This window comes from Mauremys mutica, chromosome 4, assembly GCF_020497125.1.
Source record: "Mauremys mutica isolate MM-2020 ecotype Southern chromosome 4, ASM2049712v1, whole genome shotgun sequence".
NCBI classification, from domain to species: domain Eukaryota; kingdom Metazoa; phylum Chordata; order Testudines; family Geoemydidae; genus Mauremys; species Mauremys mutica.
Window position 1 is genome coordinate 160,136,204 of NC_059075.1, and position 23,525 is coordinate 160,159,728.

General features: G+C 50.7%; 1 protein-coding gene across 1 annotated transcript; it reads left to right on the plus strand.

Moving 5' to 3' along the window:
* The first annotated feature begins 21,741 nt into the window (after positions 1-21,741).
* Positions 21,742-23,525, plus strand: LOC123369203 (olfactory receptor-like protein COR4). The gene is made up of 2 exons (XM_045014561.1): positions 21,742-21,813; positions 22,575-23,525. Exons 1-2 carry the CDS (start codon positions 21,742-21,744, stop codon positions 23,523-23,525), a joined length of 1,023 nt encoding a protein of 340 aa, XP_044870496.1.

Below are 23,525 nucleotides of genomic sequence, written 5' to 3' on the forward strand. Positions count from 1 at the left end.
GTTTAATTACCCCCTGCAGATCTGGCAGTCGGGCTGGGGCCAGGATTTAAAGGGCTCGGAGATCCCGCGCCTGCGGGAATCTCAGAGACCTTTAAATACCCCCTGCAGCTCTGGAAGCCAGGCTGGGGCCGGGAATTAAAGGGCTCAGAGCTCCGGCAGTTGCTGGGAACCCAGAGCCCATTAAATCCCCCCCTACCCCCACAGGTCCAGCAGCTGGGCTGGGGCCAGGATTTAATGGGCTCAGTGCTCCCCGTGGCTGCATAGATCCCAGAGCCCTTTACTTCCCCTCCATGCAGCTCCAGCAGCTGGGTTGGGGCTGGGATTTAAAGGGCTCACAGCAGGGGGGAAAGTAACTTCCAGGACTTACCGGTACTGCCGGAATCCTGAGGGGGCGTGGCCTCAACCGGAAGAGATGGGGCCTCTCAAGATTTAAAGGTCCTGGGGCATCGGCTATGGCTGGGAGCCGCAGGGTCTTTAAATTAACCCTGGCTCAGGGGCAAATTAAAGGGCCAAGGGCTCAGGCCGCCGCAGAGCCCCGAGCCCTTTAGATTCCCCCCGCAGCTCCGGCAGCTGGATTCGGGTGTGGATTTGAAGGGCCCGGAGCTCCCATGGCTGTGGGGAGCACCGAGCCCTTTAAATCTGGCCCCAGCCCGGCTGCCAGAGCTGCGGGGGAAAATTAAAGGGCTCTGGGCTCCCTGCAGCCGCCAATGCTCTGAGCCATTCAAATCCTGCTCAGGAAGCCGGTGCGGTCCAGCACGGCATATTGGCTCTTCCTGGTACACCGTACTGGTCCGTAATGGCTTATCTTCATCTCTGCTTCAGAGAACCCACGGCTGCGGGGAGCCCAGAGCCCTTTAATTACCCCCTGCAGATCTGGCAGTCGGGCTGGGGCCAGGATTTAAAGGGCTCGGAGATCCCGCGCCTGCGGGAATCCCAGAGACCTTTAAATACCCGCTGCAGCTCTGGAAGCCAGGCTGGGGCCGGGAATTAAAGGGCTCAGAGCTCCGGCAGTTGCTGGGAACCCAGAGCCCATTAAATCCCCCCCTGCCCCCACAGGTCCAGCAGCTGGGCTGGGGCCGGGATTTAATGGGCTCAGTGCTCCCCGTGGCTGCATAGATCCCAGAGCCCTTTACTTCCCCTCCATGCAGCTCCAGCAGCTGGGTTGGGGCTGGGATTTAAAGGGCTCATAGCAGGGGGGAAAGTAACTTCCAGGACTTACCGGTACTGCTGGAATCCTGAGGGGGCGTGGCCTCAACCGGAAGAGGCGGGGCCTCTCAAGATTTAAAGATCCTGGGGCATCGGCTGTGGCTGGGAGCCGCAGGGTCTTTAAATTAACCCTGGGCTCAGGGGCAAATTAAAGGGCCCAGGGCTCAGGCTGCCACGGAGCCCCGAGCCCTTTAGATTCCCCCCGCAGCTCCGGCAGCCGGATTCGGGTGTGGATATGAAGGGCCCGGAGCTCCCATGGCTGCGGGGAGCACCGAGCCCTTTACATCTGTCCCCAGCCCGGCTGCCAGAGCTGCGGGGGAAAATTAAAGGGCTCTGGGCTCCCTGCAGCTGCCAAAGCTCTGAGACGTTCAAATCCCTGCTGAGGAAGCCGGTGCTGTCCGGCACGGCATATTGGCTCTTCCTGGTATGCCGTACTGGACCGTAATGGCTTATTTTCATGTCTGCTTCAGAGATCCCACGGCTGCGGGGAGCCCAGAGCCCTTTAATTTTCCCCCGCAGCTCCGGCAGTCGGGCTGGGGCCTTGATTTAAAGGGCTCGGAGATCTCGCAGCTGCGGGAATCCCAGAGACCTTTAAATACCCCCCGCAGCTCCAGAAGCCAGGCTGGGGCTGCGAATTAAAGGGCTCAGAGCTCCCGTGGCTACAGGGAGCCCAGAGCCCTTTAAATTCCCCTGCAGCTCTGGCAGCGGAGTTCGAGTGTGGATTTAAAGGGCCCGGTGGTCCCACAGCTGCAGGGAGCCAGAGGATTGCCGGGCTGGGGCCGGGATTTGAAGGGCCCAGAGCTCCTGCCGCTGCAGGGAGCACCGAGCTTTTTAATTCCCAGCCCGGCTGCCGGAGCTGCAGTGGGAGGGGAGGAGGGATTTAAAGGGCTCTGGGCTCCCTGCAGCCGCCGGCGCTCTGAGCCCTTTAAATCCCCGCTGAGGAAGCCGGTGCGGGCCGGCACAGCGTACTGGCTCTTGCCGCTATGCTGTACTGGCCCGTACCGGCTTACTTTCATCTCTGGCTCAGAACTCCTATGGCTGCGGGGAGCCCAGAGCCCTTTAAATTCCCCCCACAGCTCCAGGAGCTGGGCTGGGGCCGGGAATTAAAGGGCTCAGAGCTCCGGTGGTTGCTGGGAACCCAGAGCTCATTAAAACTCTCCCCGCCCCCACACAGTTCCAGCAGCTGGCTGGGGCCGGGATTTAATGGGCTCAGCGCTCCCCGTGGCTGCATAGATCCCAGAGCCCTTTCATTCCCCTCCACGCATCTCCAGCACCCAGGCTGGGGCAGGGAATTAAAGGGCTGAGAGCTCTCCGGAGCGGCAGGAGCTCCGGGCCCTTTAAATCCTGGCTCCAGCCGGGGAAGGCTCAGGATCCCCACAGCCATGGGAGCTCCGCGCCCTTTAAATCCACGCTCACACCCAGCTGCCAGAGTTGCGGGGGGGATTTAAAGGCCCTGGGGCTCCCAGCCACAGCCGATGCTATAGGACCTTTCAATCTTGAGAGGCCCCGCCCCTTCCAGTTGAGGCCACGCCCCCTCAGGACTCCGGCAGTACCGGGAAGTCCTGGAAGTTACTTTCACCCTTGACTTAATCATTCCTTTACCTGTGTTCACCTTGTGCGCCGGTGACTCCCCCGAGCCGCAGTCGCATTCCACCTCGAAGGGGGTGAACAAAGAGAGGCCACCATGCTCATCGGGGTGTCTCACAAGCAGTTGGGTTTTGGGTTCGGGTTCCGGCGTGTCCATCAATGGCTGGCCCGAAGGGCTCCCCTCGGTCGCTCCCTCCTCCTCCTCGGCACTGTCGCTGATGTAGCGCTTTCTCTGCGGATGGTCAAAGACCCTCGGGACGAAGACAGAGTCCGAAGTTCTCACGGGGGTGGTGAAGGAGTCCAGGTTTCCTCTCCGCAGCCTTCCCACGATTTCTAAACCGTGTGTCCTTGGTGAGAGATGGCCTCGTCCGTCCAGCACTGGGACTTAGGAGGTGATGGTGCTGCACCCTGATTGGCAGAGGGCCCTGGGAGGAGTTCTTAGTGGGGTCAAACAGCCCACTCCCGGAGGGGTCACCCTGCCCCAGAACTCGCCCTGATTGGTCAGAATCCCCTCTTGGGGTGGTCCTGTCAGGACAAAACCGATCCTAATTGGTCGAGGGCAGTGAGAGGAGTTCTTAGAGGGGTCACAAGACACACGTCGGGATAGGTCACCCTCCCACCCCAGAGCTCGCCCTGATTGGTCAAATCTCCTCTTGGGGTGGTCCTTCCAGGAGGAAACCCATCCTGATTGGTAGAGGGTGGTGGGAAGAGTTCTTAGAGGGGTCACATGACACACCTGGCTTCCAGTCATGTGGCCGCCTTGACCACGAAGTAATACCCCCATGGGGCAGGACTTCCGGTGACAGGTGGGAGGGACTAAGGGGTCATGGGGCAGGGTTGGGGTTTGATTTATGGTGGGGCCTGTCTACTGCAGCCAGGTGTTGACTATGTGCAGGCCCATCCGGAGCCAGAGTCCATATCTGTGCCAGAGGTCGAAGCCGGGTGGTCGAAATTGCCGGTGTCGGGAAAGATCAGGAGGAGGAGGAGGCATGGCTGGAGCGGGTGGCTGGAGGGCCTGGAGCGAGGCTAGAGAAAGGCAAGGAGAATACTGAGCCGGGGTTCAGAACCCAAATCTGGAGCCAAGAAGGGTCACGCCAAAGTCATAGCCAGAGACCGGAGTCAAGAGTCCAGCCAGAGTCAACAGCGAGAAACCGGAGGGCAGGGCAGGGCGGGGCAGGGGGTACATGTGGGCGGGAATGAGGATGACTTACTGGAGCCCTAGAGACCCCTCATCGGGGGGACTCCCTTCCTAGCAATAACAGAAGGACAACGGGATGACAAAGATGTCTCTGAGCCTGGGCTCCAAGCCAAGGGGAGCTCCCATCCAGGCTGTGTGCCAGGACCCCGTCACCCTCCCTGTTCATTTCACACTCTCAGACCCCCTAGCCGGAGGGGAGAATAAAGGGGCAGAAGTGAAGGTGCCCCTGGGGGAAAGGCTCTAGGCCGGGACCCAGTCCACTTCCCAGATCTACACCCAGGATTGTGTGACCAGGCCCACAGCCCTTCCTCTGCATCTCAGTTCCCACCTGCCAGACGGGGAGGCTGCTCCCCTGCCCCAGGGTGTTCAGGGGGAGTTTCCTTCCTGGCTGGGAAGGGCTCAGATACCGGGTGGGTGGATTGGGCCTCGGCTGGGGGATGGTCGGATGGGCACAGGGTGTTACTAGTCCCCAACGCCCCAGTCCTCCTCCCTTTCCCCTGGGTCTCCCCTCACCTGGGCTGGGAGGAGGCGCCACAAGTGCCAGGCTGGGGCTGGCGGGAGGCTTCTGAGGCGTGATGGGGGACGAATCCTCCTCCTCCTCCTCCTCACCCCACCACACCTGGGCGCTGGGGGTGTCTGCACCAGGGAGGGAAGGAGAAAGTTTAATCCCTTCTGCTGCTGGGGGGATGCAGTGGACAGAGAAGGCTCCATGTTTCCCCTTTCTCTGTAAGGAGCCCCATGGCAGCCAGGGCCCCACCCTGCCCCTCCCAGAGATGCCCTCAGCCCCATCAGCCTCAGGGCCCCGTGGCAGTCAGCCCCCCACCCCAACATGATCAGGGGAGGCCGGAGCTCCCCGACTCCGCCCAGCATCCCCTGCCTTGGGGCGTGGCTGTGCCACCCCCACTGGTGTCAGTGGGGCTCATGTGGGTCAGTCCCGGCACCTTGGCGAGCCCATGGGCACAGGGTGTTACTAGTCCCCCACCGCCCCAGTCCTCCTCCCTTTCCCCTGGGTCTCCCCTCACCTCCAAAGAGGGAGCCTTGAAACACAGGGCTCCCAGACCCCATGGAGGAGCTGCTGGCCCCGCAGGAGAATATGGAGCTGGTGCTGTCACTGAACTCCTGCTCTGGGCCGGGAGGAGGCGCCACAAGTGCCAGGCTGGGGCCGGCGGGAGGCTTCTGAGTCTCCAGGCTGGGACCGGCGGGAGGCTTCTGAGTCGCAAGGCTGGGGCCGGTGGGAGGCTTCTGAGTCGCCAGGCTGGGGCCGGCGGGAGGCTCCTCCAGGGTCAGGCTGGGGCCGGCGGGAGGCTCCTCTGGGGCTAGGCTGGGGCCGGCGGGAGGCTCCTCAGGGGCCAGGCTGGGGCTGGCGGGAGGCTCCTCCAGGGCCAGGCTGGGGCCGGCGGGAGGCTTCTGAGTCTCCAGGCTGGGACCGGCGGGAGGCTTCTGAGTCGCAAGGCTGGGGCCGGCGGGAGGCTTCTGAGTCGCCAGGCTGGGGCCGGCGGGAGGCTCCTCCAGGGTCAGGCTGGGGCCGGCGGGAGGCTCCTCTGGGGCTAGGCTGGGGCCGGCGGGAGGCTCCTCTGGGGCCAGGCTGGGGCCGGCGGGAGGCTCCTCCAGGGCCAGGGTCGGGCTGGCACAGGGCCCCTCAGCTGCCATGGTGGTTGGCAGCTCCTGCTGGGCCCTGGGGCGCAGCTCCTGGCTCCTTGGCTTCCTGCAGTGGAAGCCCCAGAGCTGCCGTCCCTGGCTCCTGCCCTCCCCTGGCTCTCTGCTCCATGGCTGAACCTGGGGCCACCTCCGTTTCGGCCCAGAAGGTGCCTCCAGGTCAGCTAGAGGAGCTACTGTCTTCCGCCTCCTCCAGCAGGTGAAGCAGCTTCTTCCTTTCCCCTGGCCACGAGCCTCTTCCCCACCCGCGGGGACAGAGGGGTCGCTCTCCTCCTGGGCAGGCTGCCTGATGTTTGCTGCCGGCTCTGGAGCCACCTGCCCGGCCTTCCTCCTGAGCATCTGTCTGATTCGCTTCATCCTGGAACGGAGTGGGGAGCAGCCATGAGTCTGGCTTCAAAGCAGCCTCTCATTAACGAGCCTGCCTGCTCCCCTGCCCACCTCCCCTCTGCTGAGGCAATTTCTCCTCCCGACACATCCCACCGCAGGGCACAGGAACCCTCCACCTGGGGAACAAACCCTGACAAGGGACGGGCTGGGAGCCCCAGTGGTGGGATATTCCCACCACACGGGGGATGGCTCTGGAGAACTCCACTTACTTACTCTAGATCAGATGGAGCTGAATGACAGATGCTCGGGGTTGCTCCTCCCTTCACCCTCCTCGCTCTCCGCACCCAGGTGGCCGGCAACGGGTGCTGTTCAATGCCCTGCCAGCAGGGCAAGGGGTAGAACCCAGAGATTGAAACTGGCTGTGAAAACAATACAATGCCACTAGCGGAACGCTCCTGGGACACTCCATAGCTGTACCCGGGGCCACCTCCATTTGGGCCCAGAAGGTGCCTCAGGGTCAGCTAGAGGAGCTGGGGGCTTCCTCCTCCTCCAGAAAGCCAGAGCTGGCAGTGCCAGCAGGACTCAATTCCCAGTCTCCCTGGCTCTGAGTGGGACCTGTTGTAGTGACTGATGGATTGCTCCTTGTCCCCCATCCAAAGCCAATAACACATCTCTGGGTTGGCAGTCATGAGTTAGACCTTCTCAGCACCCCTCTGTCTCCCGCAGACCTCAGCTGTTGCTTGGACTGCGGTGGGTTGGACGGTAACAGGAGTGGCTATTGTTACTGGCTCACTGGGTGCTTCTAGCTAATGAGGGTCTCAGTCTAGCCTCAGAGGCCCACACCCCCAGACACTACAGGTCAGGGTGGATTGATTTCATTCCAAATGTTTTGTAGTTGTATTTTTGAGTTATTTTCCTAATGAGAGATTGAGTCTCATGAAATTCTTACTGGTGGCCGATGACAGAACACGGAGCAATGGTCTCAAGTTGCACTGTGGAATGCTTAGCTTCGCTATTAGGAAACACTAGTTCACTAGGAGAGGGGTGAAGCCCTGGAATGGGTTCCCTAGAGAGGTGGTGGAATCTCCATCCTTACAATTTTTTAAAGGTCAGCTTGACAAAGCCCTGGCTGGGATGATGAAGTTGGGGTTGATCCTGCCTGCAGCAGGGGGTTGGACTAGATACCTCCTGAGGTCTGTTCCAGCTCTAGTCTTCTATGATTCTAGTAATAGGGATCCATTCAAACATGTTGACTTGCTGGTTTTGCAGGATACAGAAAAACAAAAATGTTGACTGAACCATTTGTTTTAATTTCAAACAAACGGAGGTAAAGAAGTATCTCTAGTTTGTGCACTGAACTGATTGTTCCTGCTCATAACGTCCTTCCAGATTTTAGAAGTAGTAGCTCACACCTCCTCCTCTCTAGCCTTTATTCATATTTTACAAGGGGAAAAGAAGCCTTCATCCTTTTTCAACTCCCAATCAGTTTCTTACATTTGAATGAAGTAGCTGCATCAACTGGAATGAAGAAAATATTCTTTCTGCACCCGCAGAAGAGGCCAGTGCTGCCAAAATCTGGCTGAGTGTTTCAATAACTTCTGGATGCCCAGGTGCTTAGGCAATGACTTCCAATAGTTCAGTGCTTTGACTTCCTCTGACACTTGGCAGCAAACATGGACTTCTTCATATATGTAGTTATTTAAATTACTTTAATAGGCTGGAGCAACTAGAGGCCTTAACATCACTTGTCATCATTTCAAATTTTATACTGGATAAGTTTAAAAAAAAAACTTTTTCAATATAAATTTAAAAAACTCAGTTTAAATAAAAATAAAATCTCTTCTGGGGGGCGGGGGCTGGGTTGTGAAAAAGCCACAGATTGGTCTTGCCCTTGATTTTAGAAGAACTACTTCATCTGAGAGAATCAGAAACTGCTTGTATTCTGTTCAAGGAGAGGAGGCAGCAAAATTCATCCTAGCAGTAATTTGTTGGGCCTTATTTGCTCAGTCTCAAACAAACAAGTGTGCAAAACTCTAGCTAGTCTCTTTTATGTAGGCCCAGCTAAGAGGTGGTGGGAGGGGCAGGAATGCTGTCTCCGTCCCGGATCCAGTAGCAATTGCACAGGATATTGCCACAAAACCTGCATTTTACTGCCAAACTTTCTAAGCCAGTCCTCTCCTGCGCTTCCTGGTTTCCAAGTTTCAAATCCACAAATCCTGAGCAGTAACATTGTGACACCAGAGGGAACTCAGCCACCTGTCACTCCCTGACTCCACTAACCCGGAGCATAAACCCGAAGCCTGAGCCCTGCCTTGGGCATCGCTCCCACGGAAACCTGCAGGTTCATTTACTGACTTATGCAAATCACCTGTGGAGAGTTAGCACTGACTGGCTGAATTCACTCTCAAGTCACAATGCCCTTCAGCTTACAGCACAAATGGAAGGGGCACAGGGTGGAAATCAGGCTTTTCTGGTGGCCCGTTTTCCAACTGAGAAGAAGGGACAAGAGGGAAGGAGGAAGAGAGAAGCAAAATGGCCACATTCCAAACACCCCCAGCGAGTCACAGGTTAATTCCAAGCCCAGAGGAAACCACTGTCGTCTGACTTTCTCTTTCACTTCGGTCATAGAATGTGCCTCAAAATAATTTCCATAGGAATTAGAGCAGATTTTTAGTAAAACACCCAAGCTTGATTTTAAAAGAGGCCAGTTGTGGAAAATCCAGCACAACCCTCAGTGAATTTCTCCAGACTCTGATGTTAAAAATGCTCCTCGACTTATTTCCAGTGTGTATTGGTCTAGCTTCAGCTTCCAGCCATTGTCTGCTCATAACCTTTCTCTGGTAAAGCGAAGATGGAGGCTTGCTGCAGCAAGGCTCCAGGGCTCTGCGAGGTTCCCCCTGCCCCTCATCCCTGTCCTGCCTGGCTGTTGGCAAGGGAGCTCTGTGAGGTCACAGACGCCTCACTCATAGAATCATAGACTATCAGGGTTGGAAGGGACCTCAGGAGGTATCTAGTCCAACCCCCTGCTCAAAGCAGGACCAATTCCCAACTAATTGTCTTTGCTCAATGGGCTGAGTTCCTGCCAAAAGCTTTTGTGAAGTCACTGCAACACCCACCTTTCCCTGGCAGGCCTGACCTCTGCCCCTGACCATCCCAGTTGGATGTTTGAGCTGCACCCCGGATCACCCCACTTGCTCATTATTGATTCTGGGGAGCAAGCAGGCTACCCAGGAAAACAGCAGAGTCTGTTCCACACCCCACACTGTGTTTTTCATAGAGGCATCGGTTGTGAAACAATTCAGTCTCCTAATGTGGCCTCTATTTCACAGGCTATGAAATTTCACACTTTTAGCACCCAATTAAGCCCAATTGCTTGTAATTCACTAAAAGGCACCTTCCCAACCAGTTATGATGGTAGGACACCAGGAAACAGAGACTCCACCTCTCCCCTGGGTAATTTCTTCCAGTGGCTAGTCTCCCTCACTGTCATCATTACATTGGAAATTGACAACCTCTGATAAGGGCCCAATTTATGACAATCTTTTAAATAATTTAAATAGAAGAGAAAATATAACATTCAGTAGAACATGTTCACTGCCAAGCTTTTCAGACAGTCGCACCACTGATGTGATAGCTAAGGCCCTGGAAGCAAAGTTGGCTGAAATGCTAACTCAGCTTTGGGCAGCAGTAGCTTCCTTGAAAGGTGCAGAAAATATTGTCTTCCTTTCAGTTTATTCAAATTGTTCAGTTCAATCGACTAGTTTGTTGAAATTCAAGAAAGCCATTGGGAATTCACAAAACAGGCAAACATGTTTTCCTCCCTCAATCTAGGGGATAGAGCTACTGGTTCATCAATCTAGAAACTCGTGGAGACAAGAATGTATCATTTCACTTCACTAACCACACATCAAATTGCCTTTGTTTAAGAAATCTGTCAGTTTGAAATGCAAAACATTTTGATAAAACTTCTTTCTGATGCTTCTCTTTCTAGCTCTGGCATGGCCTTGCTGTGTGACCAAAGAGAGGTCACTTCTTTTCTCTTTCCCTCGGTATCCTGGGGGATGGAGAAAGTTCTCTCAGTCCTAGCAGGGGAGAGATTGAGCAAGTCAGGCATGTTAGGGCCCTCGTGCTCTAAAGGACAATGGGCGATTGTTGTTTGGGGCAAGAATCCCGACGGATTTGTTACTTGTCCCCGAACCAAAGCCAATAACACCTCTCTGTATTTTCAGTCATGAGTTAGACATTCTCAGCACCCCTCTGTCTCCCGCAGCCCTCAGCTGTTCCTTGGATTAGGGAGGCCTGGATGCAAAGAGAACTGGAATTATTTTACTGGCTTCCTGGGTATTACTAGCCCATGAGGGTCTCGGTCTGGCCCCCAAGGCCCACACTCCCAGACACTAGAGATCAGGAGGGTTTGATTTCACTCAAAGTGTTTTGTATTTGCGTTTTTGAATGATTTTCCTAATGAAAGATTGATTCTCATGAAATCTTAGAGCTGGCAGATGACAGAACAAGGAGCAATGCTCTCAAGTTGCAAGGTGGAAGGCTCGGATATCAGGAAAAACTTTTTCCCTAGGAGGGTGGTGATGCCTTTGAGCCTACTAGGATAGAGTCCCCTATCTTGTACGTAGAGCCTATATTTTTTCTTACCTTCTACACAGATGACAACGTCTTGGAAACAAATACACACGGGAATGAGAAACACACGCAGAGAAAATCTCCTCTACAGCAAATGACTCTTGGTCTGAATGAGAGACCGCGAGCTGGAGGCTGGCTGCAGCCAGGCTACAGGGCTCTCCGAGGTTCCCCCTGCCCCGCATCCCTGTCCTGCCTGGCCGTTGGCAAGGGAGCTCTGTGAGGTCACAGACACCTCATCATCGTTGCCCAATAGGCTGAGTTCCTGCCAAAGACCTTTGTGACATCACTGCCACACCCACCTTTCCCTGGCAGACCTGATGTCTGCCCCTGGCCAGCCCAGCTGGGTGTTTGAGCTGCACCCCGGATCACCCCACTTGCTCGTTATTGATTCTGGGGAGCAAGCAGGCCACCCAGTAAAACAACAGAGTCTGTTCCTCGCCCCACACTGAGCTTTTCATAGAGGTTATGAAACAATTCGATCTCCTAATCTGGCTTCTATTTCACAGGCTATGAAATTTCACACACTTTGCACCATATGTAGCCCAATTGGTTTTAAGTCACTAAAAGGCACCTTCCAGAATGAGAGGCAGTTGTGACGAGAAGACACCAGGAAAAAGAGACTCCACCTCTCCCCTGGGTAATTTGTTCCAGTGGCTAGTCTCACTGTCAAAACTGTGTGCCTACGTCTCATTTGATTTTTCTGGCTTCAGCTGGCAGCTGTTGGTTCTTGTTGTGCCTTTTTTGGCTAGATCGAATTAGCCTTGCCCCGTGAAATCCAATCTCCCTGTCCTGCTGGAAGCCCCCCAGCCAGGAGAACCCAGTAGGGGCCTCCTAGCTGTTTGTCTGCCCGTCTGGGGACAGGACTTCCTCTCCGTGGGGATAGCAGACGCACCTGCAGCGGCAATGCAGAAGAGAGTGCGCTGCATCAGCCCGGCATTGGGCTCAGGGCTTTGCTCTTGGCAGTTCTGTTCCAGTCACGTCTCTGGGTGCCCGGACTCAGAGCTTCTGGCCCCCTGTGGCTGCAGCCAGTGCTGGGACACCGGGCTCAGGACTTTCATGCCCCTCCCAACTCCTGCCGGCGCTCTGGGTGCTGGTCTCAGGGCTTCTGCCCGGCCTCTGCAGCGGGGGCTCTGGGCTTCCCTTGCAGGTCCTTCTGGGGCTCAGGGGTCCATTTCTCTGGATGCCCCGAAAATGATAGGAGCTGAGGTGCTCCCAAGTAGTCAGTAGGAGCTGAGGTGCTGCCAATAGCAGGGACCCACCTGCACATCTGGGAACCTCCTCTAGCTTCAGAAATGTTGCTGGCTGCTGCCCTTGGAGCCCAGGTCTGAAGGCAACACACAAATGAGGGTGGCAATGCTGTGACCCCCCCCCACAACAACCTCTGAACTCCCCCATTCTCCCAGGTTGGTTGGGACCCCCATGGTTACAATACCAGGAAATGTCAGGTGGAAACATCTGGAATGTTGATGTTGGTCAATTTCAAGGCCAGAGGTTTATAAACTAGTCAAAGTGAGCCCTGAATGTGGTAGGGACCTGGCTATTATGGAGGCCCGAGCAGGTTTGCACTCCCAGTTCTCCTGAAAGGCCATGGAGAATTCCTGCTGCCTGAGAAACTTTCCAGAATAAGCTACGAGGACTGGGAGAGAAATGAAGGAAACTAACCAAAGCCTGAGCTAGGACGGAGAGCATTGATCCAAGCCGTGTTTGAACCCCTCCACCCCCACCTGCCTGCCCGCGGTGAAACGGACCGAGGGGCACTGATTTCTAGCTGTGAACTTGCTACAGACCGTGGGCTTCGGCACAAGCCGTACAGCCCATACTGTGAACTCTTGGATAAACAGCAAAGCTGCTTTTCCCAAACCTTTCCCCCCAGTGCCCTGCATCCGCTTGGGATTGTGCCCAGCAGAGGCTGGTGGAGGGGAGGGGAAGGGAGAGGAGGCCATGCAAATGTTGTGGCGTCTGCACTACCCCCCAGACACACACACGCAGCAATGCAGGGCGTAATATCCAGGACAGTACATTATTTGCCCATAACTTGCAAAATCCTCAGTGTTGAAAGTCCAATTTCTCTAGAAAACAATGGGAGGGAGGGGTTAGGGAGCTGCAGTAACACCTGGACTTCCGGTCTCTGGCCAGGCACATCCCCCTCTGCAGAGTTTTCACTGCTATCGTCTCCAAACTGGTCCTCCTGATCTAATCTGAGGTCACATCCTGGCCTTTAGGGACATTGGCAAGATCTTCCCTGTTCCCAGCTGCAGCATCACCCTCGTTATCCTGCCTGATAAGGATCCTCCCATGGCTCAGCTAAATGGCATGTGGCAGGACAGGCTCTTTACTGAGGGCCCTTGACAACACCAATCAAGATCTGAATCCGACAGGCACCTGCAGGTGCATTTCCTGACTTTTTACTGGAGTCCTGGACCCTCTCATGCTGCTGCTGCAAATGTTCCTTCTCGCTCAGCGCTCAGCAGCAGAATGCTCCTTGCCCTTTGGCTGTGCGACATCCAGTCCTGCTGCTCTGAAAGAAACGGTCTTCACAGCCCTAATCCTGGTAGCTATTGATTAAAATCTTGCCATGCTTCTCTAAGTGTATTTGTGGGTTGAAAGGTCATCTAGTCTAACCCCCTGCTCAAAGTAGGACCAATCCCCAGACAGAATTTTACCTCAGGCTTTAGATGATTTTTTCAAGGATTGAACTCACAATCCTGTCTTTAGTAGGCTAATGCTCAAACCACAAAGCTATCCATCCTCAGACTACTGATGCTTACATCAGGCACAGCTTAATATACAGTGAACCATTGTGAAAATCTTACTGATTTCAACAAGAATGCTGGTTATTGAACTTAATCAGAATTTATTCCTAGTTTGTGATTTTAATTGACTTCTTATTCATAGCATAGTTCCTGGTTTAATTATGAAAAGGTGATAGACAGGAAGACACTAGACAGATGGATGCTTTTCTATGGGACTAGATAGACAGAGACACGGTTATGTCTGAGGTTAGATAGACAGAAACACGGCATTAGACAGACCCAGGAGAAAGGAAGGATGGTCCAGAGATTATTGCACTTGCCTAAGACTTGAGGGGTCTGAGTTTAAATTCTGCCTCCACTGCAGACTTCCTTTGCAACCTTGAGCAAATCATTTAGGGGCAGATTTTTTAAGGGAATTTCAGTTCCTAATTCCTATTGAAATCAATGGGATTTCTGTGGCTTTAAAAACCTGGGTTTAGTCTCCCTCTACCTCTGTTTGCCACTTGTAATATGGAGGTAAGAGAAGGAGTATTGTAAGCAAGAGACAAGAAGTGATTCTTCTGCCCTACTCCACACTGATTAGGCCTCAATTGGAGTATTGTGTCCAGTTCTGGGCACCACGTTTCAGGAAAGATGTGGACCAATTGCACAGAGGCCAGATAAGAGCGACAAAAACGCAAGTGCCATGTCTCCATGTGGCTCCCAGAGCCGCAGCACATCCTCTATCTGGCTTCTATTTATAGGGAAAGCCAGGAGGCTCCACACGCTGCCCGTGCCCCAAGCACCGCCCCCGCAGCTCCCATTGGCTGGGAACCAGTTTGCCCACCTCTAGGCTAAGGGCACACTGTGTTTGCAGTTACATGGCCCATGATGCTAACCACCATCACTCCCTTGTTAAATCTTCAAACAAGCCCCTTCGTGTTTTCTCCCATTCTGCCCCCCACACTCATCAGCAAAATGTGGGATGTTTTGCTGGGTGCAGGTTGTGATCCCAGTGTTCATCTTAGGCAACTTTTGTGAGTCAGGCCTGGCCTGCTTGATAATTCCTGCCCATGACTTTGCAGCACAGCCATGACCTCTATCTTTTCAGTTACGGTAACCTCTTCACACACCTCAATGCTCTTGAGTGGGATATCCCTATGGCATTCAGGCCTCAGATCAGGAACAGGGGCTGTCTTACAATCCTCTGCACAGAATAGCATCTTGACAACGGCTTCACTGTTGTGATGCACTTTTAACTTGTTTATATGCACGATCCGAGGTGCGTCCCTGCTGTGGAGCTTGTGTACATTGCAGGTAACAGCGTGACCCCTCCCGACCACCTCAGAAGGCCCCTCTCATCAGTTTTGCAATTTGTACTTTTCCACAAGGAATAACACCAGCAGCAGATCCCCTGCATCAAAAGATCACCCACAAGGAGAGCGGAACCCCCTTTATCCCATCGAGTTGGGACCAGGGCCAGATTGGTTAACCAAAACGTCGGATAGGCGGATGAATGGGAAAGTGCCAGGCTGCAGCACCATCTAGGGACAATAGGAGAGATTGCCCACTTCTGGACCTGTGTGCACTGGTTGTTGGGTTAATACGGAGAACCGGATAATGGAAGGTCAGATGAACAGGGTTCTACTGTATTGTGATCATCCCATTCTTTCCGAGCTGCCTGGCTTCTACTGAGGCTTTGTGTCGCTATTCCAATCATGGATTTAGGGAAACCTAATTTAGGCTCCTCCCTGTGAAAGGGAAATGAAAAGTGAAGCGCTTCAGTAAGATCAACCTGACCAGAATGAAATGGTTCCATTTTTTTGTTTCAAAAGGACATTTGGCTTGAGAAGTGTATTTTATTTTGGATGAGATTGTGCCTTTCCTGTTTTGTGGCACACAAGCAGACAAGTTAGAGAAAACAAAATACTCTTGCTGGACATTCGCAAAGTCTCGCTAATTTGTTTCTTAGGAGCCAGAACAACAACACGTAAGAACCCAAAAACCAGAGGGAGAGAACGTAGGCTACTGCCTATATCAGAGAGGCACAACTCACTGGGGACCTGCTGACTGGCTGCTGCTACGCCCCGATTGTGTGCTGCCCTACTGAGCTCCCTAGCATGCAAGCATGCCCAGGAACCCTGCCCAACATTTAAAGTCACAGTATTCAATTTTAACACAACCACAAATGCACCAGAGCATCAACATTTTCTGTTTTACAAGGTCTTTCCTTTTTTGGAACCCTTGTTTCTAAACATGCCATGCGGGATTTGAATCAAATTTCAGCGACTACTCATCATGTGGGTGGAATCATCATTAATGTGTATTCTGGGTAGTTATGTTGTTAGCTTCTTTAGGAAATGTGTGAAAACAGGAACACTGGGAAAGCCTCCCCGCCCCCCAATCACACACACATCACACATTTGCTGCCCGCTGGTGCTGCCTGAGCAGTAGCCTTGTGACATCAGAGATAACCCACCACTCAGCACTTCCTCCCTCCGGTTCATTTTCATACTTGGGGAGAATGACTAGCACCCTGGCTGCCATGGCAACAGCTACCTTTGACAGCTGGTTGCCCCCTTGTTACCAGAACATCATCACAGACAAGAAGTTTGTAATGAAACAGGGCTAGATCTGGATAACCAGGACGGCCCCTGCTATGCTCAGTGGGGTTTGTGCTGCGGTACGGTGCTGTGTTCCTTCGCAAAGGGCAGGTGTTTGCTACTGTCCTCAGTAAGGGCTAGGTGAAAACAAGATGCCAAATGCCAGCTCTCCTTCTTGGATATTGTTTCTCTGCTTCTTGCACATTCAGGGTTACAGCTGAGAGCTTTCACCCTGAAGTTGCATAAAATGAGTTTTGTTTTAATACAGTTGAATTTCTTTACTTTCAATACTCTGATCAGCACAGCATTAAGCGATAAAAGTGGGATTTTCACAAAGATAACAATGGCAATACAATTTAGACTGAACCAACGCATGAGTAAGAGCCTCATTGTTTAAACAGCACATATAAAAATATTTTCTTTCTATTAAAAACTAAGGAAATTAACAATCAAAAACCCCTTTGTTTAATGTTACTAAAGTTTGCTTTCATCAATAAACTAAACCATAAAATAATTAGGAAATACAAAGTCAAGGTTTTTAAAAGGATTAAACATTTATAAAGTTAAGCATTCTCAGCAATTTATTAGCAAATGCTCAAATAAATGTTGCTCTGACATCATTAATTCAGACCTCTTGTGCGTTTGCGTGATGATGCCGACTTTATGACATGATCCCATATTATTATTTTTTCCACAGGACCCCTTCCTTATTCAGAGCACAGGGTTTTCTTCTCTGGGGCTGTGTATTGAAGGAGTCTGTTGTCTATAGGATCCCTGCCTCATTTATTGCAGAATTAATGTCGCATAGGAAATGCTCATTCTGGTATTTTCTAACTTGAGAGTGCTTCACTTTGCAGCCTTTTAGTCCTCTGTGCATTTCCTAATGTTTATAGCATGCTTTTCTGAGGAGAACAGTCTTTATGACAAAGGGTTTGGTTATTTTAATTTTTTTGTGATGTCTCCATTATTTATCTGCTCAGTGTCAATAGTGTGCGCTTTACAAGACAGAAAAAGCAAGGACACTCCCTCATACAAAGCCCCTTTGACTGACACATACAAAGAAAGCAGGAGATGTAAGAACTAGGACTTTCTTTCTTTTGAGGAATAGTCATTTATTATGAATTATTATTATTAAAGAAAGGGTGGTGGATCGGGGAACTTGTGTGGTGAGGATGTTCTATGCAGAAGGAGCAATATGTAAGCACACAAAGAATGGAATGGGAGAACGAAACATGTGTGGCATTGGTATTAGCTGTACTGGTAAAACAGAGAGGGAGGGAGGTGATGTTTAGGAAAGGACCAGATTTTTGATTATGGCCCTGTCCCCGTAAATAGCTCTGTCATGGGGTGGCTTGGCATTATGAGGACTTGAGGCCTGAGCTCAGCCAATCCTCGCGGCTAAGGAGGCCCACCTGAACAGGGATCAGCTGATTCGTGTACTGATCAGCAGGGCGCAAAAGAGGAAGTGGCTGAGAGAGTTGCGGGAGCTGCAGAGAAAGGAAGCAGCAGCAAGGACAGCTAGAGAGAGAGAGTTTGGCAATAACCTTGGAGGAAAGACCCAGAGAGCAGAGACTAAGGCCAGCAATAAAATTGCCTTATGCTGTTCTTCTCCTTTTGGTTTGTCTCTTGGAAAATAAATAAAAACCATCTGGAAGGGTCGGCAAGACTGATCCATTGTGAGTGCAGCTCTGGAGCCCGGAGGAGGGAGAGATGGATGGCAGGGTGCTGCAGGACCACTCAGACCACGAGGGGGTGTTTGGGAGGAGGTCCTGAGCAGGGGAGGAGTGGGATTTGGGAGGAGACAGCTCTACAACCAGGGCCAGACAGGAACCCTGAATGTGTGCACCCAACAGCTTTCCTGGAATTTCAAGTTCTAGGCTCCAGTCTGGTCGGAAGGTGGCGGTTCAGAACCATGCCTAAATCCCATTTAGTTCAGCTGTGAACTTTCACAGACACAAGGTCATGTTCTCAGAATTCAAATAAATTGGAAAACCAGCATCATACACTGCAAGTAGAACCCTGTTCCGGTAAACAGGATGGAACATGACAGGTACCGTTGCTGGAGCGGATTCTGCATGCCAGGGACCAAGTCATGCTCTCCACCACACTATTACAGCCCGTTGGGAATCAATGATAAGAATGATGTTAAATCTACTCAGGGTAACTACACCAGCATAGTAGAACCACAAAATAGTGCAGTCTGGCCACACCCTGTCCTTCCCCTGGATTGCTCCAACATGCCTCCTATAGCAGGTGCTGGGTCGGGGAGGCAAGGGATGGGTTCTACATCAGCCACAGAGTCAGTGCCAAAAACCTTTGCAAAACTTTTAAAGATAATGCATCTGCATGTGATTATCCCCTGTCCCCTAGAGAAATATGCTGTATTTTAACGAGTCTGCCTGTGCTTGTCTTGATGATCAGAGCTCAAAGGTGCTACAGGGATCCTCTCCCAAATGATGCTATGCCAAACATGAACACACTTCCATCCTAGACTTTGAAATCAAGAAAGACGACATCTCTCAGAAGGTAGGAGTGAACACTATTTCCACTACAATAGAACTGAAATCTCCTTTTGTTGGTTACAGCAGGTAATAGCACTTTTCAGGACATCTTGCCCAAGGCAGAAATTTGTAGAAGTCAACTTGTTGATTATTTGAATCTATAATGCAGCCATGTGGGAACCGAAAAGAGATTGTTCGGAATCTTTCACATGAATTGTCTCTAATAGTCCATACCTTTTGGAGTGGACCTCCACCATGACAAACTCAGCCCAAGCACAGCTACTGCCAAATGCAGCAGTCCACTAAATTGCAGCAGATATTTCACCTAAGAGGAAATCCTGGGCCATTGAAACTAATGGTAATTTTGCCATAGACTTCAATGGGGCCAAGATTAAATATGTGAGGATTGATGGTCGAGCATTCTCACAGAGGAGACTTCTAAACCTGAAGGTCATTTCCCTGGGTACACACGTCCAAACTCTGAGTTTTCAAGGCACAGTGTAAGGCTCAGCTCTTTCTCTGAGTGCCATGTGGAGGTTTGGTTGTGTGGAGCGTGGCAGGTTGGAATGAATGTTCATTAACACTTTGTAGAACATCAGTCCTTTGCCGAGCAGAGATAATGTCAACAAAGGCTCAGTCCAATGAAAATAAATCATTTCTGTGAATCGGATGGGCTTTCATTGATATGGTCTGCTCAGATGCTCTACTGAGCATTATGTAGAATGTGTTTACATTAGTCTTTTCTCTGATGTTTTTAACTCCATCTTTCCTTGAATTATATAGAGGGGAATTCTACAGCCTCTTTTGAGAGTACTTTTTGCTTGCAGATAGATAGATAGATAAGGGTGTGCGGGGATAGATTTTTTTAGGATCTGAGATCTGTGAACAGGCAGGAGAGCTCTTTTAGCATTAAAATGTATTTATGGTCATCAATCCTGCACTTCCTTTAAAAGTGGGGGTAGGAAATAGCTTAGCAGAAATTTGCTATAATGTAACTAGCTGAGCTCTGGTTCAGATTCTCTCTTTAGAAGGAATTTGGTCTGCAGACGCATTTGGATTCACTGGTCTTTTTATGAAACACTGAATAAACACACAGAAATTGCCAGATTCGATCAGACCTGAGCTCCATCTAGTGTCTTGTCTCTCATAGTGGCTAGTAGCAGATGGTGCAAAAGAAGGTTTAATAACCTTCAATAGGCAGGTGTGGAATAATCAGCCCTTCCCCCATCTCACCCTGATTTCTAATAGTTAGAGATTTGTTGAAGTCCCTCCAGTTTCTTCTTCACAGCACTCCTAGGATCTACAGACATTTCCCAACTTCTCAACTCATTCAGAAGAAGAGCTCAGACCACCAAGGTACTGAGCACGTTAGCCCCAATCCAAAGAAACATATAAGCACATGCTTAACTTTAAGCAACTTGAAGAATGTAAGCAGCTCCATTGAAATCAACATGCTTAAAATTCTGGGTGCTGCACTTCAGGAAAGATGGAGCTAGATTGGAGACAGCCCAGAGGAAAGCAATAAAAATGATGAAAGGTTTAGAAGCTCTGGGGGATGGACTAGATGACCTCTTCAGGTCCTACATTTCTATGATTCTATGAAAAGTTATGCACCTGCTTAAATGTTCTGCTGGACTGAGGGAAGAATGCTCAGCTCCACGCAGGATCAAGCCCTGAATGACCTATTGTTCTTTGCTTGGATGCATTTGATGAAATAAATCAAGTTCTTCTTCCTTTCTATCTTCTGTAGAACTGCATGTTAAGCAAGCTGCCTTTGAAGTTGAATAATCATTTTATTTGTTTCACAGTAGCAGCCGTGTTAGTCTCTATCCGCAAAAAGAACAGGAGTACTAGTGGCATAAGGTTTTTGTGGACTACAGCCCACTTATTTGTAATATTTGTCTGAATGCCGACTGACTGACATGCTATTTGGCCAACACCAAAGAGTCGGTAAAAAAAGAAATGACATGTGTGTGTACGTACGGCATGTGTATGAATATGCACACACACACACACACACACACACTCTTTTTCTTGATCTTTGGCCACAAAAAAACATACCACACGTATATACCTCATGATCGCACTGGACGTTCACTACCTTTTACCTTGCCAGGGTGTTAGGAATGAGAAACAAGCCATCCCCATAATTTCACAAACTGGAATGTGCGACATGAGCTAAGTACAATTAACAATTGTATGATTTGGCAATCGCTATTGTGACATGGGGTGAGGAAAGAGGTGCATTGAGGATATTGACATACGATGAAACAGGTTTACAGGCAGTTTCTTATCCCTATAAAGACAGGTTAAAAGATCAATCTATACATAGAATATTTTTTCTTATCATTATGAATATGTTTCTAAAAATATGTTCACTGTTGTTAATTTTCTCAGAAATATTCACCCCTGGCGACACACTTTTAGTCTGATCATTAGACGTGTACTTGTGGTAATTTTTCAGCAACCGAAGAAGAAGAAGCTACAGGATTTAGTCAGCATAGCTGCAGTGTCCAGAAGGGATAAATTTGGAAGCTCCATTTTTGAAATATTTTCTCAATGAAAGTATGTCAACCAATAACCAGAGAGTGCGATGCACACTATGCGTTCCTCCTAACCATGTTATTGTTCCCAGGTGTAATGGAGATCCACGGATTCTACTATTGTCTAAGGTACCAGTCCCACAAAATTGAATATATTCCTTAATGTTATTCATGCGAGGCATTCCACTGAGTCTGTGGGGCTACACTTATAAATGAAATTAAAATATCAGCAGAATCAGGGTCAAAAGGTGTAAATCAGACTAAATGGCAGGGTAATGCACTTTCCTAGAGATAAAGGATTTTTTTCTCCCTTAGAAGAAGTGAAAGAGTTCTGGGTTTTCCCATCAGTTGTTCCAGGTTCCATTCAGGAGCGGCTCTAGGCACTCTGCCGCCCCAAGCACGGCAGGCAGGCTACCTTCGGCGGCTTGCCTGCGGAGGGTCCGCTGGTCCCGTGGCTTCAGCGGACGTCCCGCAGGCAGCGGACCCTCCGCAGGCAAGCCTGCGGGATGTCCACTGAAGCCGCGGGACCAGCGGACCCTCTGCGGCGGCCGGCAGAGCGCCCCCTGTGGCTTGCCGCCCCAAGCACATGCTTGGCGTGTTGGGGCCTGGAGCCACCCCTGGTTCCATTCCACAACTCAAAGGGTCTTTACGCATATGACCACAGTTCTTTATATTAGCAAACACCGTTTGCATAAGAACTAAGGCCTTCCTTTATGGTTGTTCCCACAGATAGCACCCCAGGCTGAATGAATGGCTGGAGGAAATTGTACGGCAGTGACCGAGTTCATTCTCACAGGTGTGACAGATCGTCCAGAGCTGCAGGTCCCCCTCTGTCATAAACAGATAGTTAAGGGTTAAGGTCTGTTTTACCTGTAAAGGGTTAACATGTAGTACCTGGTGACCACCTGACCAGAGGACCAATCAGAGATAAGATTTTTTCAAATCTCTGTGGAGGGAAGCCTTTGTCTGTGTGAGAACTCTTTTGAATCTAAAAGAGGACAGTCATGTCTCCAAGTTCTCCTGGAGTAGTTTCTACTAATTAATAGTGAGTATTAATTAGAAAGGCAAATTAGTCTTATGATTTGATTTCTATATTTGCAATTGTGTGTTTGCTAAAGGAAATGCTTTATTCCTGTTTGCTGATCTTGCTTTTACTGAGAAAAGGGGGAGAGGGGATTCTCTCCAGAGATTGATAAGGTTATACCCTATGAGTGTCCAGCTTGGGCTCATAGAGATTCTGTATTTTCTTTTTATTCTTTAATAAATTCTTTTCTATTAAGGACTTGTTGATCTTTCCTTGGGTGGATTCTCAGGGAAAGGGGAGGGGGAGGTATCCCTCTGTAGTTAGATCCCGGTATCTCTCCTAGGAAAAGGGAGGGGGGAGGAAGCAGGGGGAATGGTTTGTTTCTCCTGGGTGTAAGAACTCCATGGATTTGGGGCTCTTGGAATCCCCTAGGATTTTGGGGAAGGACTGTGTCTCAATCCACATTTCTTGATTGAGTGGTGGCAGCGAGAAGGAACCCCACCCTAAGGGTTAGGGTGGTGGCAGAATACATGAGGGTCCCCATCTTTGAACCCACAAGCTCAAAGTGGGGGTGAGATCCCATGACACCCTCTTTGTGGTGTTCCTAGTGATCTATGTTATCACCCTGGTGTGGAATCTGGGGATGATGGTTTTAATCAGGATTGACCCCCGACTTCACACCCCCATGTACTTCTTTCTCAAGAATTTGTCTCTCGTGGATGCCTGTTACTCCACAGTCATCACTCCCAAGATGCTGATGAGCTTCTTAGCAGAGAGGAAAGCTATTTCCTATACAGCGTGCATCATCCAATATTTTAGCTTCATATTGTTTGTCATCTCTGAGTGCCTTCTGCTGGCAGTAATGGCATATGACCGTTATGTAGCCATCTGTAACCCACTGCTGTATATGGTCATCATGTCGCCAAAGCACTGCCTGCAGCTGGTGGCTGGTTCATATCTATGGGCCTTCCTGAACTCCGTGATACACACGAGCGGTTTGTTAAGATTATCCTATTGTGACTCCAATATCCTGAATCATTTTTTCTGTGATATCAACCCACTTCTAAAGCTTTCCTCTTCTGGCATCTCTATCAATCAGCTGCTTGTTTTCCTCTTTGGCAGTCTGATTGAGGTGATCAGCATTGTGACCATCCTCATCTCATACATCTTAATTATTGTGACTGTGCTGCGGATCCGCTCCACCGAGGGCAGGCGCAAAGCCGTCTACACCTGCACCTCCCACCTGACAGCCGTCTCCATGTTCCATGGGACAATTCTCTTCATGTATTTCCGACCCAGCGCCAGCTACTCGTTGGACACAGACAAAATGGCCTCCGTGTTCTACACTGTGGTGATCCCCATGCTGAACCCCCTCATCTACAGCTTGAGGAACAAGGATGTGAAGGATGCCCTGAGGAGAGCAATAGAGACAAAATTGAGGGCCCATTTTTCCCCAAAGGGTGTCAGAATAGGACAACCAAATCCTTCAATGGCTTCTCTGCACACATAG